Here is a 15,285-nt window from a genome sequence, read left to right as displayed (position 1 = left end):
CCCCGCGGCGCTGCGAGGCAGCCCCCGCCACTCCAGGCGTCCCTACAGGGGGCAGCGCCCCCGCGTGCCCGCTGCTCTTGGCGGACAAGAGCCCGCCGGGCCTGAAGGGCAAGGAGCCCGTGGTGTACCCCTGGATGAAGAAGATCCATGTCAGCGCCGGTATGTGGCGCCGCTGGGGAGGGGCGGAAGGGTGGGCTGGGGCCAGACCAGGGTTGGAGGGTAGGGACGGGGGTCAGGAGCGAAAGGCCCGGGGAAGGGGGCCTCAGGAGGGGAGCCCCCATCTGGCCCCGGCTGCTGGGGGATAGGGGTGTGTGCGCGCCAGGCTGCAGCCTGATCCAAACGTGAGAACCCTTTTGTACCCAGGGTCCCTTTATCGGGAGATTTACGAGACGCCAAACTGTTAGGGCAGTAATTATAGCCCCCATAAATTTAATTGCCCTGGCAGAGGCTTCGGGCCATGTGTCTTTGAAGCTTTTCTTCAGCCCCAATGCCCAGCACCATTCTTTATGGCTCTCGGGTGTTTCCCGTTGTCAATAGCCTGTGAAACATTTTCTTTGCCGTTTTATGTATCTTGCGTGAACTTGATGTCAGGTTATTATATAATGATGATGTCCAATTGCTCTTCCCCACCCTATCTTCTCTCTCCTCCTCCTTTCCCGCTCTTCCACTTCCTCCTCCTTGGCCTTCTTCTTCGGGGTTCTGGGCATTCAGTCAATCCCAGTTATAATGGAGGGGAGCCCAAACGCTCTCGAACAGCCTACACCCGGCAGCAGGTCTTGGAGCTGGAGAAGGAGTTCCATTTTAACCGCTACCTGACCCGGCGCCGCCGCATCGAGATCGCCCACACTCTCTGCTTGTCTGAGCGCCAGGTCAAGATCTGGTTTCAGAACCGGAGAATGAAGTGGAAGAAAGATCACAAACTGCCCAACACCAAGATGCGAACCTCCAACCCGGCCTCGACCTCTGCTGGCCCGCCAGGAAAAGCACAAACTCAGAGCCCACACCCTCATCCTCACTCTCTTCCTGGTTCCTCCACACCCATTCCCTCTTCCATATAATGTTCTAGAGACCTAGTCAGTTTCTTGTCCGTCCCTTACCTGTTTTTCTTCTCTCTGCTCCTGCCCATTTCTCCATCCCTCTCTCCCCATCTGGTTCATAACAGACACCAAAACAAAGCCCAACTTGGTGAAAAGGATAACCAAAAAAGAAGACATTACTCCCAGGAAGAGTGTGTGCTGATTGCCACCCTAGAGAGGACACTTGTCCAGGTTGCTGCTTGGTGGCACAACCTGCTGGCCTGGGTTTGTATACCTGAGAAGAACTACTTGGTATCGCATATATTTAAGATGTCTAAAGTCAGCTGGACATAACATACTGACTGGAGACAATGTATTTGTATATTTGTTGCAAGAGGAAAACAGACCTTTTCCCACCCTCTTTACCTCCTCCTTCTCCATTAGGGCAGCTCATACAAACCGTGTATTGAACTGAATAAATGAGTGGACATTGTGGGCCTCACACGATTATTTAATTCTCAAAATGTGTAGGTGTGATGGTAGGTGTGCCCATTAGTTTCCCTTCCTTGCATTTATTTAAGATATTGTTAAAGAGATACTGTCTTATTCAGGGGCACAATCTCCAGAGAGAGGGGAATGCATTTAGATCCATGTGCAACTGTATAAATTGTGATATGGCTGTATAGAAAGCCATGTGCCAAGAATAAACTTTGTTTTAAAAAACATTAAAAACTAAAAGATATGTGTGTTTCCTAAACTTTTCATTAAAAATAATAATAAAAAAAACTTCTGGATTGAAGTGTTTGCCCTTGCATGTAAAAACCTTGTAGATGGCTTGAGCTGTGTAACATAGATTCTGACTGATCACATAATTTGTGTGTGTGCGTGTGTGTGTTTTCAACTTGAGTTGAACTCTTGTCAGGCTTGACCCGCTGTGGAAATGTTCCAAAGAGCAAGAAGGCTCTTGAGCTCTGAGAGGGCTCCTCTTCTTCCCAAACTTGGCCAGGATTTCAGGTTTCAAGTCTCTGTAAGGCATAGAAACGTGTCCTTCCCTGCAATGAAAGGTGAAACCATGCAGTGCAGCAGGGGCCCAGGAGTTTCTGCAGCTGTTCTACACACTGAACTCTGAGCACACTTGGAAAGAAGTGGTCCCTTTGGTATTTGTTGCACCTTCCTGTTTAATCTGCCTGTTTCCCTGGAGATAAAAAAAAAAAAAAAACAGTTTGTGCAAAGGGTTGAGATTGCTTTTCGTTTCTAGGCTGGTTGTAAGAACCTCATCACCAAGTATAGCTTGAGTATTTTTGTTCGCTTGTTTCTCTTTTATTAAAGAAGAGCTTTCAAAATAAAAGAGATTTTCCCCAGTACATCCTCCAAAACATCTTCTGAGGAAATAAAAGCATAATGACACCCCAAAATGTACCTCAAGCAAAGTAGACCTGGAAGAGTTCACTGCTGGAATAAAGCCAAATTCTGAAAGGAGGGTCACTTTCCTCAAATGTTTTGGGATCTTTCTTCTCAATTCCTAGAACTAGATCCAAAGGTTGAAAATTAAAACTCACTTCTTGATCTCTATAACTCTAGTATTTGTATACTGAGTTCAGGTTGCACTCAAGGCAGAGAGTACCCTATAGAAAGATACAGAAATGATGATGATGCATACTGATGCAAGAAGAGTAAAACTGTCATCTGTCCTTGAAAAAGTGAAGTTTCTAGGTCATGAAGTAATGTAACAGAGATGGGAGCGGGTGTTCACCTACCTGTACAACATCTGAGGACTGTTAAACCTAATTTTCCATCAGCAGGGTACAGTATTGGTGCTGGTACCCCTTTCACCCCTGCCGCCTTGTGTGTGATATAAGCAGGGGTGATCTGTTCTTAACCTACAAACAAACCAGATTTGAGAGAGAAAAATGATAGGCACCAGTCTCTGAGGGGTCAAGAAAATTCAGGGGCAAACAAATACACCATGTCAGAAAAAAAAGAAAACTGGCATAAAGTGCATTTTATAAGGTGTGAATGGGTGCCAGGCTTTTCTGGAAGCAGTGCAACTGCTGCTGAAACTTATTAACCCTCCCCCTACTACACGCACTTGTAAAACGAAATTAAATCACGCTGAAAATAGCAATTTTCCCAGGAATCATTAATCACCTCATACAATAAATACTTCTTTGTAATTCAACAGCAATTCTGAAAGGCATTCTCTGGGAAAAGTCTGTGAAGGAGAGAGGGATCTTCTTGCAAATAATGTGGTCTCAGGCAAAGATACAGCATCTTGGTTGTCTGCTAAAAAAAAAAAAAAAAAGCCTAAACTCTTGGTGGAAATTGAGTGTCAAGCTGCAAAACCTCAAATGGCAGATTATCATCATTTAAGGTAAATACTTATATTTCCTTTGTGGGGAGGAAGGGTTTGGATAATTTAGCTCCATGTTGGATATAGAGGTAAAATGGATTTCTTTCTTTCATTTGCTTTTATATCCAGAAAAGGAAGAGAGGACTGAGATAATTTTTCTGATATTCCAGGACAAAGTGGCACTTTTGCCCAAAATGTATTGATTATTAAGGTATTGGTGAGGTTTATAAAACCAAAATCATCGGAAGTAATCCAAATGATTATGCCATTTCTTTGCACTGTTTTGTCTGCTTCAGGTTTGGCCTTAAAAGAAGCTTGTTATAACAGCTTGGAAAAATCTCACTTTGTGTTTCAAAATCCTGCATTGTCTGTCCTTTGCTAGGGCAACCATAAGAGTTCACTGAGAGGACAAATTTTCTATCTCATTAATTGTCTTTTTTAAAGGCAAACCATGCTAGCCCCTCAAACCCTTGACCTTTAAAGACAGTATTTTGTGTAAGCTCTATAATTCTCCTAACAAAATGACCCTTACACATGCTCTCCTGTTCCCTCCCTTTTCCTCCCTCCCTCCCTTCAATACACACTCATCTGCTTTAGTCACAGAGCCAAGTTGTGCATGACTTTGGAGATAAAAGTTTTGTCAACATCTGAAATCAACCTAAATAGGATAGGAGACACTTTAATGGTCACAGTTTGAATTAAGTACTTAACACTCTCCCCCTTGAAGAAAAATGGCACTTTGCAGGCTTTCTTCCCTGATTTTGCTGAAATCTACGATATACCCGGTGTTTTATTACAGCAGGAATTCAACTGTGACAGGCATAGTAGAGTACTTAATACCCAGGATGGAGCTCTTGGGAAGATTACCTAGATATATGGGGACAGGCCTACCGCAGTGTCTCTGCCTTTATATCCACCTGTCCCAAGGTGCCCCTTTCCCCCCACTTCTCACCCTTCTCCCCACAGGGTGGGTATCATCATCTCTCCTGCATCCACCTGTTCCCCTGAGCTTCCAAATCTGTTGTTCTTGTCACTGATGGCTATTTTCTAACAGTTCCAACACAGAAATAGATCAGGGACTCTTTAAAATGGAAGGAAAGAAAAATCCCAAAGAACAAATGCAATAGAAATCTGAAGCTCCCCATTCAAATGCATAGGTTCTGTGTACGAAATAGGCCACCCTCAGCCAGGCTTGGTCTCTACATACCTAGGCACACTCCTATGTTGAAGAACATAGGTTCAACCTTTTCCAAGTGCTGTTCCTGGCAACCCTTCTCTATATTACACACTGGAGAAAAAATGCTTTGTACCTCAAAGAGTATGGGCTGGAAACAACAGAAGGAGGAGAAGATGTGTGGTTTATCTCCTTGGTAGCATCAGGGAGGTGGCTGGGGCTGTCAGGAAATCTAGTCTGCAGCTTCTGGCTTGGAACTCTTGGCATCCTTCTTCTGAAAGTTCCAGACTTATGAAGCAGCCCCTTTCTCTCTAGGATTGATTTTTGAAGATGAAAGAGATCTCGAATTGAAAGAGACCTGGAGACCATTTTTGATCAATCTTTTCAATTTACACAAATGAGGAAACTGAGGCAGCTGAATAATCTCCCATCCTGATGTTCCTTGTGTAAATGAGTGGGTAGGTTGAGTAGAGCCTTTGCTCTCACGGAAGATGAGAGTAAGTACAGGCATTTTCCCCTCTGCTGAGGTTATTCTTCCAGGAATGGAAGGTATACATTTAGGCTTATACTTGATGTGCAAGGCCACAGGTGTGTATAGCCTGGAAGAAGGTAAGTTCTTGCCTGATGCACTATCAAAGCTGCCCTGGTATATTATGTAACCAAACTGCCCTACTCTTGGTGATCAGACAGGTGGTTGACTGCTGGATTCAGGATGTGATGGATGTCAGGGTGCCAGAGAGAGCAGTGGGTTCCCCACTGTCTACAATGCAGAATAACCAATTTCGTTTTCTCCCTTGTTACTTCCTCGGCAGTCACTTGCTGGATCAGGGCAAGGGTGAATGCACTCCTGAAGCCTGGGGAGCAAAAAAGCCAAACAAGGATCCTGGCTGCAGCTGATAAAGGTGTAGCGCCTGTTCCAGGGAGATATTGAAATTGTAATCTTTGAGATCACGTGACTCATTAAATAATTAATGCAGATCATCAGGAATGGATCGGAGTCGTCAGGGCCTCACTAGGAATGAATCTCTCAGAAGTGAGACTCCAACTTCCTATTTGATTTTTAAATACATAACTCTCAAATTTATCTCCAAAGGTTTTTAACTCCTTCAGGAAGGCAGGAAAGAACCCTTCAGCGTGGAGAACCAGAGCTGGCAGGCCCTTGCTGGGTTCTGGGGCTTTTCTTTTCTTCAGGGTTTCTGCGGGTCCAGGGAGCACACTGCATCTGGTGAAACGTGAGTTCGGGCTTGTGCTTTTTGCGGTCACATCCTGGCTTTCCTGATGAAGTGGGACGGATGCGCAGACAGTTGGTAATGTTCTGATTCACGCTGGGGAAGGCTGCAGAGATACCACAGGACGGGCGCGCGGCTTTGTTCAATTTTCCCGGCGTTCATAAATCACCCGCGCTGGGCAAGCTAGGGAGCAAGCCAACGCCAAAAACGTAGAGAGGGGCCACAGCAGTGGTGGCAGCCATTGTAGAGCAAGAGACCTAGGCAACATCTTTCTGTGACTTATTAGTCTAAAAGATTTATGGGGAACAACAGCCATGAATATCAGACTTGGGGATAAGGAAATAGCAGTAATAATAATAATTGCAATACTCCTAAGCCTGGAGCAGGGTGGTGGTGGTAAGTTGTGGCATAGCGTATCTCTTTCTGGGGTGAAGTTGAGTGGCAAAGTGCAAGATGGCTGAACTCCACCCTGCCCAGGGTCATACAGGAGCCCTAAGGACAAGGGCAGTCCCAATGAGGGCAACAGTGAGAGTTTGAACAAGAGAAAGGGGCCCAGCATGGTTTCTGAGTCCCAAGTACCAGACTAAGAGTAAAGGCTGTGAGTCTAGTAGTGGCAGAAGGCAGCTGCCAGTTTGCTGCTACTTGTTCAGCATGCTAGTGGGCTGTGAAGCCAGGGGTCAGGAGGCTTGTCTGCTATTTGGTAGTCCCTCTCAGTGCTCTCAGCAGGATTACATGGATGTAGGAGACAGTAGAGGACGAATTTTAACCAAGCTGCAATGTGGGAAGTTATTTAGGTCTGGATTAAAGAGGAATGGGTTCAGGGTTAGGGCTGTAGAAGCAAATGCCCTGTGGAGAGTCCTAGTAGAGGGTAGAACTTCTCACAGCCAGAGCCCAGAGCTCTGGGATGATTCTCTGCTCCTTCCCCAGCAACTCTCACCCCAGAAAGTTGGCTGAGGTCTCTACAACCCATGATTGCTGGTAAAAGTGTAAGAGAGTTGCAAATATTGTTACCAATGAGGTTGAAGCAGTACTACAGAGTTGAGCCAGCTTGTGGCTGTTGTGCAGGGCAGGGCAGGTCAGGTCAGGAGTAGGCCCTAATACTGGAATATTAATACTGCCCAGTGCCCTGGCTTTGCCCATTTTCAGCAGAAGTGTTTGGCTCTGAGATGTGGGTGCTTGGGTAGTCCTGCCAGCCCACCAGAACCAAGAAGTGGCTGGTCTAGTACTTGAATGAACCTAAGGACAAAACCTCCCAAGACTGTCTCTGGTTTGTGGACTGAGCTGGGGTCTGATTTCGCGCCAACAGAAATGAACGCTATTAGTGAGGTTTCTGGAGAGTCTGTGATTGAATGCTTCCAGACAAGGCTTCCCTTTGTTAGCAAAAGAAAATAAAGCATGCATTCACATTCCCCAAGTCGGGGTGCCTGAGGAGCTCTCCCAGAGGAACCAATGCGACCAGCAAAGCCTCTTCACCTATCTTCCTTCTCTGTCCATTTTCTTCTCCCTCCTCTCCCAAAAAAGAAAGAAAAAGGAGAGAGTGTGGATGTGGAGATGGAGTATGTATTTATTTTACAGAAATAAATCACCATCTTCGGGCCATTTGTAGACTGGAACATTTCGAGCTATGAACGCGTCGCATGGACGAGTGCCCTGGCGACTCCTCCGTGTCGGCGTCACCCCCGGGGCCACCCTGGCGCCCGCGCAGGCCGCATTTCCAACTCCAATCTTCCGACTCCCTTTCTTCGCAGCGACCGTTCACCCTCTGCTGTTTATTTGTCCACAGACCGCCTGGACACCGGAAAAGGAGATTCCCTGAGCGCCTGGAGTTGGAGGCAATTCCTGGTTCAGATTTAAACATCTTTGGAGGTAAGCGTTCTGCCAAAACTCTTCCCAGAGCAGGACTTTGCACCAGGCATTTGGGAGGAGATTGTCCTTCCCAGCTCCTGGCAACTACAGCTGGTTGAAAGAGATTCTGGTCAATATTTAACTTTGGAGGAGTTTGGGAGCTGGCTTCTCTTTAGCTGCACGCCCCGACAATGCGGGACTTCAAGCAGACAAAGAGTCTGCCCTAAAGCCAGCAGATAAGCTGAAGGAGTTGAGCGGTTGCAGAAGCCAAAGATGGGGTGGAGGGAGCCAGAGGGGGTGTTTGTGTCTTCCTGTAAACCACACGAGGAACTGCAAGGTAAAAGCAAGTAGAGGCCATGGGCGCGGCGGCGGCGGCGGCTGCTGCGTGGGCTGCTCCCCTTTTCTTCCGAGGCAGCTGCACTGGGGCTGTGAGTTTGGAAATACCAGCACCAGCGCTGTGAGTTTGGAAATACCAGCTCTCGGTTGAGGAAACTTGTCTCAGTGCCTTGCAGTTTCACTGATTCTTTTGCCTATCCGTGAGAGAAGTCGCTGTATTTGAATGTGTAGGCCTTTGGAGCCAACGGATCTCCTTCAGCTTTTCATCAGGGCTGACCCACGGTTCTTCCTACAGGAAAAACTATCGCTTTCTAATCCTAGCATTTTCTTTTCCTATTTGGAACAAGGAAAAACTCTTTAAAATTCTTTTCAAGTTCTGACTTAATTTGTTCTCTTAGTTTGGGATGCAGGGAGGTAATTACTGTGGTTTATTACCTTGTAAAAGATCCATAAATTATGTGCCTGTTTGGGGGAGGGGCTGCTGGAATAGCTTTCAGAAGCTTGGTATGAACAAATGAATTTGCTTTATTGTTTCAGGAATTACTTATTTTAAAAGAGTTTTTGAAATTTTGTTTTCTATTCCTTAGGTCTAAGTGCTCCCTAAAATTTGCTCCCCAGATAGATATCAACTTGTTAAATTAATTGCAACATGCTATTCAGTGGTGGTATGGTGCTCTAGATAAAATTATTATTTTATCAGATAGGAAGTCAACAGAATAATAGTAATAATATTTTCTCAGCAACTGTATATCTGTTCATATCAAATATAGATGGAACATTTTAGGAACTTGCAACTCGGTGTGTATACATGATTTGCATTTCTGCAAACAACAGAACAATTGCAGGTATAATAGCTGCAAGAGTTTGGGGCCATGTGTATAACATGATACACATATCCAGAGAATTTGGAGCCCATTTATACTGCAGTTGAGACCACAGGGAATATCTCATGTTAAATAATAATCTATCATCTACACACACACATACACACACACACACACTCAGTGGGCTGAGACCTGATGCTGAGTGGCAAAACCAATAGAGTCAACAAAAATGTTGAGTGTAGTTTTGATAGAGTTATCAGATTGCAGTATTTGAGTATAGATATAGCTAATCTGCTAACAGCCTTGCAAATATTGACTAAGGGTCTGTATCCTTGGTTGCCTGCTCCTTCCAAGCCAACTTTCTTCCTATTTTGGCTGGTGGCCTGGATCACAGCCTGGTCAAGTTGGAGGCTAGTGGGGTGAGTGGAGGGAGATTGGTAGCTGAGTTTTTAAAAGGCTTATAGCTTGGCTCCAGGAAAACAGAATTCAGAGTGGTGAAGGAAGACTCTCAGCTGTTAGGTCTTCTGTGAATTGCCCAGCTCAAAATCTGTCTTGTAGGGGTGGGGGGTGTCATTTTTACCTCAAAAGTTAAGTTCCTTTAGCTTTCCTTTTCCCTTCTCATCCTACCAAATCACTGCATCTCAAGTGCTTCATGTTAATTTTTAAACAGCAGTTCGATTATTAACTGGGATGGTAACTGCATAGAGGCTCTAGGATTGAGCTGAGATGCTTCTGGGCCCTGCTGGCATTAAGGTATTTCTCTGAAGCAGTACCAGTGCCTTCTGGCGTTGATTTATGGCCTCAAAAGTTTCAATTTGTCCAAAACTCTCCTGAGAGTTCTAAAGGGGGCCCCTTTTCATCTGTGGGTAGATGCTTCTATAGAAACTGAGGTGGGGGAAGTTGTCAGCAAGTGGGCAATACTTCCAAGTTCTTTCTAGGGTGGAGTGTTCAATGTGAATGAATGGAGGTTCATAAGGTGCAAGAGGCACAAGAATGAATGGACTAAGTCCTTGGGGGACAGGAGAATTCATTTGGAAACCAACCATGATCCTGTTCCCCATCTCCCAAATCTGAGAGAGGCAAGTTTTCACTTTGGGTTCTGACTTTTCAGCTTCTGATTTAGGTCAGATGTGGGAAAGGTCACATAGAGGTCCTCTTCCAGCTATACCACAAACAGAACCTTATGGCAATACTGCCACCAGCTTTGTCCAGGGCTTGCTTCTAAGGGCTTAGGTCTTTTATTGCCTGCCTGATTTGGACACCCCCATGACCAGGCACCCTTACTAGGGTGTTATATTCTCATCAGACTCCTGTTCCCTTTCAAGGAAGGAAGGAAAGGGAGCATTCTGCAGCTGCTACAATTGAGTCCTAAGACTTAGAGATAACTAGCTTAAGACACACTCTTAAGGAACAAAAGAATATAGCTTGAGGAGCTCACTGGCCTTAGAGCACTCAAAGTTCAGAAACTAAGACCAGAAAAGGGAAACTTATTATTAGACAGCTTGTGAATGGTTGAAGTATTGAAACGAATGGGCAGTGTCACCAAGCAAAAGGCACAAGTTGGGGTAAAGCCTGGGGTGCAGCTTATTTATTTTAACCAGATTCTTCCAGAACAGAATTGGTTCAGTTCAGTTTCTGCTGATAGATATGGAGTTGTATTAGGGGAGGGTAGACAGACCCTCCTGCAGAGAGGGTCACAAGTTGTCTTATAGGTTAGCACAAAGGACCCCAGTGAAGGTTGGTACTTTCCCCCCACCCCTCTTGTAGAGGCATATAGATCATTTCCCCTTACATTTTTCTTCTAACAATTTTATGTAACACTCAGCTATGCACTGAGTAAATGTATAAGTGCAGATTTGACCAGGGCATTATGTCCTCCAGATTTTTCAAAACTTTGACTCACTGCTTTAAAGCAAAGCATATCTTTGCTAGTAGGCGCCCATTGAACAGAACTGGCTGGACTTGGAGAAGAAGTTTTAACATTTTGTCAGGTAATCATAGGCCTTTTTTCGTGTCTCAAGTAGATATAGTACATTTTGTGGGTGTTACAAACTCCACTGGTCATGATAGGCCAGTTGTTTTCAGGCTTCTCTCTTCCATATTCTGGCCTGTGGGCCAGAGGAGACAGGGGACTTGGGAGTGCTGAATTCAGTTTGTCTGCGGTGGTAGGAAGGTCATAAGGAAAGTTAAGTGGACTCTCAGAATATGGATAGCATTGCTGTTCCCTCATGTTTGGAGTGTGTTTTAAGAAATATAAGTGGAGATAAGCGCCTTGTGTGGCATGTCTGTGCGTATGTAGTGGGGGTGGCCCCCAGCATCCTACTACTTAGTACACTTACTGACTACTGGTCAAGGTCCCCCTTTTCTCTTCCCCCAAAGCTAAATGTTTGGCTTGGAAACCTAGTTCCTTCAGTGATTCCCTATTTCAAATAAAAGGATTTAAGTTGACGTATGACCACGTGAGCACATAATACAGCACATTATTGTGGCATTTGGAGCGAAGACCCAGGCAGGCTTCGCCTGTGATTACGTTTTCTAGATTCTCTACAGAGAGAGAGAGAGCTTTTCCCCCACCCCCACGTACCCACCTCCTCCTTCTCCTTCCCCTTCTCCGGAGAGTGCTCTTCCAGCGGGTTGCAGTTTTCAGTGCTCATGGAGCGGTTCTAGGAGAGCTAGCTGATGGGACTGGAGGCTACACCGAGAGGATGGAATTTATTTTAAGGTATTTCCGTTGATTGTTCATATCTAGAGTGAGTTATAGCTGTGAGAGACAAAGGTCAGGCGAGGAGACCCTGGATTATGGACAGGACCCTCAGCCTTTCTCTTCCTTTGTTTCTCTTTTGGAAACGAAACCGTTTGAAAGATTCCCAGTAGTACCTCAGACTCTGAGTTTAATTCCCTGGAAAATTGAGGGTTATAAAGAAAGGAATACTTGGGAGCTACTAGGTGGGCCCAGTAGTCTCCAGTATGGGGGTGGCTTTGTCCACTGCCAGGCTGGAGTCCCAGGAGCTCAGCCCCAAGCAGAGGGAGGGTCCTGAAGTGCCGGGCGGGCGCAGGCCGTGGTGGCGGAGCACAGAGCTGGAGGGCAAGACCTCATGGAAGGCGTGGGGGACGGGTAGAGAAGAAGGGAAATATTTCCTAGGTCAGTAGTGTTTGCCGGTGGGGATGGAGGGTTAGGGCTGACCTGGGAAGCCTGAGCAGATGCAAGAGGAAAATCGATGGAGGAAATGTACAGATGCGCTGCCATTTTATTGATGATGCTTCCAGCCACTTTGTTCAGTGCTGGGTTGCAGGGCATGCTTCCCCACACGCTGGGACCTAAGGAGCCAACCCAGAGGGAGCGCCATTGTTTCCATGAGCACCGAGGACCGAGCACTGTCTGCCTGGGAGGGATGGAAAAAGACAGCTCAGACCTTGGAGAGGCTAGGGGTGGTGGTGAGCATGCTGATTGCCTGGAGGCTGGGTTATTCTCATATTCAGAAGGGAGCTGGTACTATGTTTGGGTTTCATCGGTGTGTTCAGTGTGGGTGCTCCCTGAATACCCCCAAGCCAGGTTGAAGAGTTTAAGAACTGACCAGTGTGCCCTGAGTGGGACAAAAGTCTAGAGACAGAGTTATCAGGAAGCAGGGGCAGACATCTCTGGCTTCAGAGCCCCAGAAACAGAGTGGTTGCCAGGATGGAGGAAGATGAGAGTTAAACTGTGCATCCAAATTACAGGGAAAGCCTGAGCTAATTGGGCTTTGGGGACCCCACACTCCTGGGAAGAGTGAAAACTCCTTGAAAAGGTGGAAGAAATTCCACTTTCCTCTGTTCCGTGGAGCAGGAAAAAAGGTGCCTGTGAGGAGTTAGGAATTGGATTTGCCTCTTTTACTTTTTTTTTTTTTAATCTCATTTCCTTAAAAAAAAAATAAAACCAGACTTCCCCTACTTGAGTGGAATTTACTTCCCTAGAACAGAAGGGTTGATTCTACCCTTCCCTATGCCGGTCTCTGCCGTAACTGTTTAACTGAAGCCATTTCTGGTGCTCTAAAACACCCCTTGGAAATAAAATGTAAGCTTTAATTGCTGTTCAATTACTTGTCAGCATTTCATATGATTTATGACCCAGTTCTGGCACATTTTTGACCCAGTTAAAGACTCATAAATAATATAGTTTTGCTAGAAAGAATGAGAAAGGGAATAGAGGTTTGTTAGAGGCATCTTTTTATTGTCGCTTCAATGCCAGCAAACAGAATAAATATCTAACGATGGACTCTTGAGCTGGTTCTATATAAAAGCATGCACAGTGAGAAGAAGCCAATAGCTGCTTTTATAGAGCATGGGTTGGTTTATCCTCCCAGGAAAGAACTAAAACCACTCCATTGTAGCTAAACTATCAGCTATTTTAAAAAGCCGGTCCCCTTCTACCTTCAAAATGCCAGCCTCACTCTCACAGGCAAGTATAATTCCTCAATGACTTTTCTCCCCATTCTGAGATTTCAGTGCCTCTTCTTGCCCACAATTACCCCTCACCTTCTTCCCTGGTTGCACAGGTAGCCTTGGAGCCGCTGAGGCTCTCTCACAGATATGCAGGACATTGCCTTGCATGGTAGAAATGTACCACCAGGCACCTTTGTTGCTCCAAGTACTCTTCTACTGCTGAGAAAATGTTTTCTTCTAGTCCCCCTGGAAGAAAAATTAGGAACCATGGGGACTTGAGGTGAGTTCCAGGAGCCATTGGGTCCTCTCAGCAAAGAGAAGCTTGGTGAGTTTGAAGAAGCCGGGTGAATTGTTGAGGGATTTGCCTAGAAAGGGCACAGCCGGCAACGGGTAATTTCTGAAGGCAAAAATATTTTCTTTTAAAAAACAATAACAAACCAACAAACAACTTCAGCCATTATAAATTATTTTCAATCATCTTGCCTGCGCTTGCTCCAAAGCCAATCCTTTGGATTTCAGAAGAGAAGAATGAGGCCCGCCTGCCGGGGTGCCAGACCTTAGTCTTTAAGGCAGAGCCCCACTTCTGCCTGCCGGGCCTGTGACTCAGAAGCCACCTAGTCAAGGGCGGGTGGAGGCCCTGATCCGAGCTGAGTTCCCACCCCAGATCTCCCGGGCTCCTGCCTTTCCTCAGGTCCAGTCTCCGTGGTTTGCCCGGCTTGGTCTTGGCGTCCTGAGAAGGTATGGGCTCTAGGAGCCCCAGCCTCTGCTTGGGCGCCCTCAGTCCCCTCGGCCCTCTCGGCCCATCCCGTCCCCTCCCGGGGCAGGTTCTCACAGAAAGCCGGCCTTCTCTGCAGCTGGCTTAGCTGAGAGGGCGGTGAGAGTCGCGTCAGCAGTTTGGAGGAGAAAGTGCGGGTTGATTATTGACCCACGCCTTCTTTCTTCAAATGCCCTATCCGACTGGGCGGGTTTGAAGAGAAAATGCCGCGGAGCGGATTTTTGCGGCTGACTCTCACCTCCTACGCGGCTAGCTCCAGCTTTCAAGTTGTGCCGCTGCAATATGCCATAAGGAGCAAGTGTTTGCTGTTTTGTGCTCTGTTTACAGCTTTGGGGCGCCGAGTCATAAATCTTGCCTGGCCATAAATGACAAAAACCATTGGTATGCATGAGGCCACCCTGGCCCAGAGTGCTTTTTGATTTCTCCCTTTCCCCTGGCTTTGTTTTTGCTCTAAGGTGACACTTTGGCTCCCTGACAGTTTAAACATACTACTTATATTTTTAACACCTTCCTTTGAGAAGGACCCGGCCATTGACGCCTTGGAATTGCAGGAAAGCTCCATTTCTCTCTTTTGCCACACTCATACATGTTGCAGAGTTTGCTTCTGAACCTATAGAGCTCAGGGAAGACTTGGGAGGAATATCATCCTTTTTAAAGTTATGACAATATTACCAGGCAAACTCGTGCCTTTTCTCAGCTCTCAGTTCAGTAAAGGAAGACCACTTTACTAACACAGGTTTTGGGGAGAGACATATCATGCATGTCCATTTGTGCTGGGGTCAGAGTTTTATCTGTCTTCCCTGTAGGTGAGCTTCGTGTCTGTACTATTCAGTGGGCACTGGAGAGCTGCTAGGCACCCTTGCTTGTGCTTGAGCCCAGACACTCATTTCACCCCGGGTCAAATGTGCCTCTCCCCCAGGACACTTCCCTCCTGCCTACCAAAATGCCAAGAGTTTCTGCTTAAAAATATCACCAAAGAGACCAGTTGGCTCTTGAGAAGGTCTCTGGAGAAAGGCCCTATCCCAGCACCCTGAAGATTGGCTTTGGGGTGCCTGGATCAGGAGTGGCAGGTGAAGTAAACTCCCAAACCCTTGGGGGAACTCATTTCTGGTTCTCTCTTTACCTTTACCCTCACCCCAAACTGGAAATGACTAGGGGAGAGGGTTGTGTGGTTTCTCAAACGGATTCCTAAGAAATAGAGCCCAGCAAGAGAGCCCCTTTGTGAGAGCCGTTCGTCCTTATTAGCATAATTTTCCTAGACTTTAGTGACGCCTAGGAGCGAGGAGAGGGAGGGGTGGGGGGAGGCTGCCCTCCTCC

At 46.4% G+C, this 15,285-nt stretch overlaps 2 protein-coding genes and 1 long non-coding RNA gene across 9 annotated transcripts in view; 2 read left to right on the top strand and 1 right to left on the bottom strand.

Annotated features, from left to right (window-relative positions):
• Hoxa3 (homeobox A3) overlaps window positions 1–15,285 on the top strand; it is a 44,040-nt gene that overhangs the window by 21,624 nt on the left and 7,131 nt on the right. For 2 of the 6 annotated variants that reach the window (XM_048786377.1, XM_048786381.1), the window contains exon 3: window positions 3,199–7,635. The gene's annotated coding sequence lies outside the window, so the exon portion shown is untranslated. Of the gene's footprint in view, window positions 1–3,198; window positions 7,636–7,691; window positions 7,952–7,994; window positions 11,497–15,285 lie in introns of those variants that run through there. The other 4 variants (XM_048786376.1, XM_048786378.1, XM_048786382.1 and 1 more) reach the window with 4 other exon arrangements.
• On the top strand, window positions 7–1,741 carry Hoxa4 (homeobox A4). Its single transcript, XM_015490073.2, has 2 exons — window positions 7–159; window positions 712–1,741. The coding sequence occupies exons 1-2, from the start codon at window positions 135–137 to the stop codon at window positions 1,056–1,058; spliced, it is 372 nt and encodes a 123-aa protein (XP_015345559.2). The 5' UTR covers window positions 7–134; the 3' UTR covers window positions 1,059–1,741.
• The window catches only part of LOC125611508, a 2,505-nt gene continuing 180 nt past the window's right edge, over window positions 12,961–15,285 (bottom strand). The window contains exons 1-2 of one of the 2 annotated variants that reach the window (XR_007341675.1): window positions 14,207–15,267; window positions 12,961–13,590 (exon numbers count right to left, since the gene is read on the bottom strand). This is a non-coding gene — a long non-coding RNA (uncharacterized LOC125611508). Of the gene's footprint in view, window positions 13,591–14,206; window positions 15,268–15,285 lie in introns of those variants that run through there. The other variant, XR_007341674.1, reaches the window with a different exon arrangement.

The sequence above is a fragment of the Marmota marmota genome, unplaced genomic scaffold, assembly GCF_001458135.2.
Source record: "Marmota marmota marmota unplaced genomic scaffold, marMar, whole genome shotgun sequence".
Classification (NCBI taxonomy): Eukaryota; Metazoa; Chordata; class Mammalia; order Rodentia; family Sciuridae; genus Marmota; species Marmota marmota.
The sequence above is the reverse complement of the archived record's forward strand: the minus strand, read 5'-3'. Positions and strand labels throughout refer to the sequence as shown.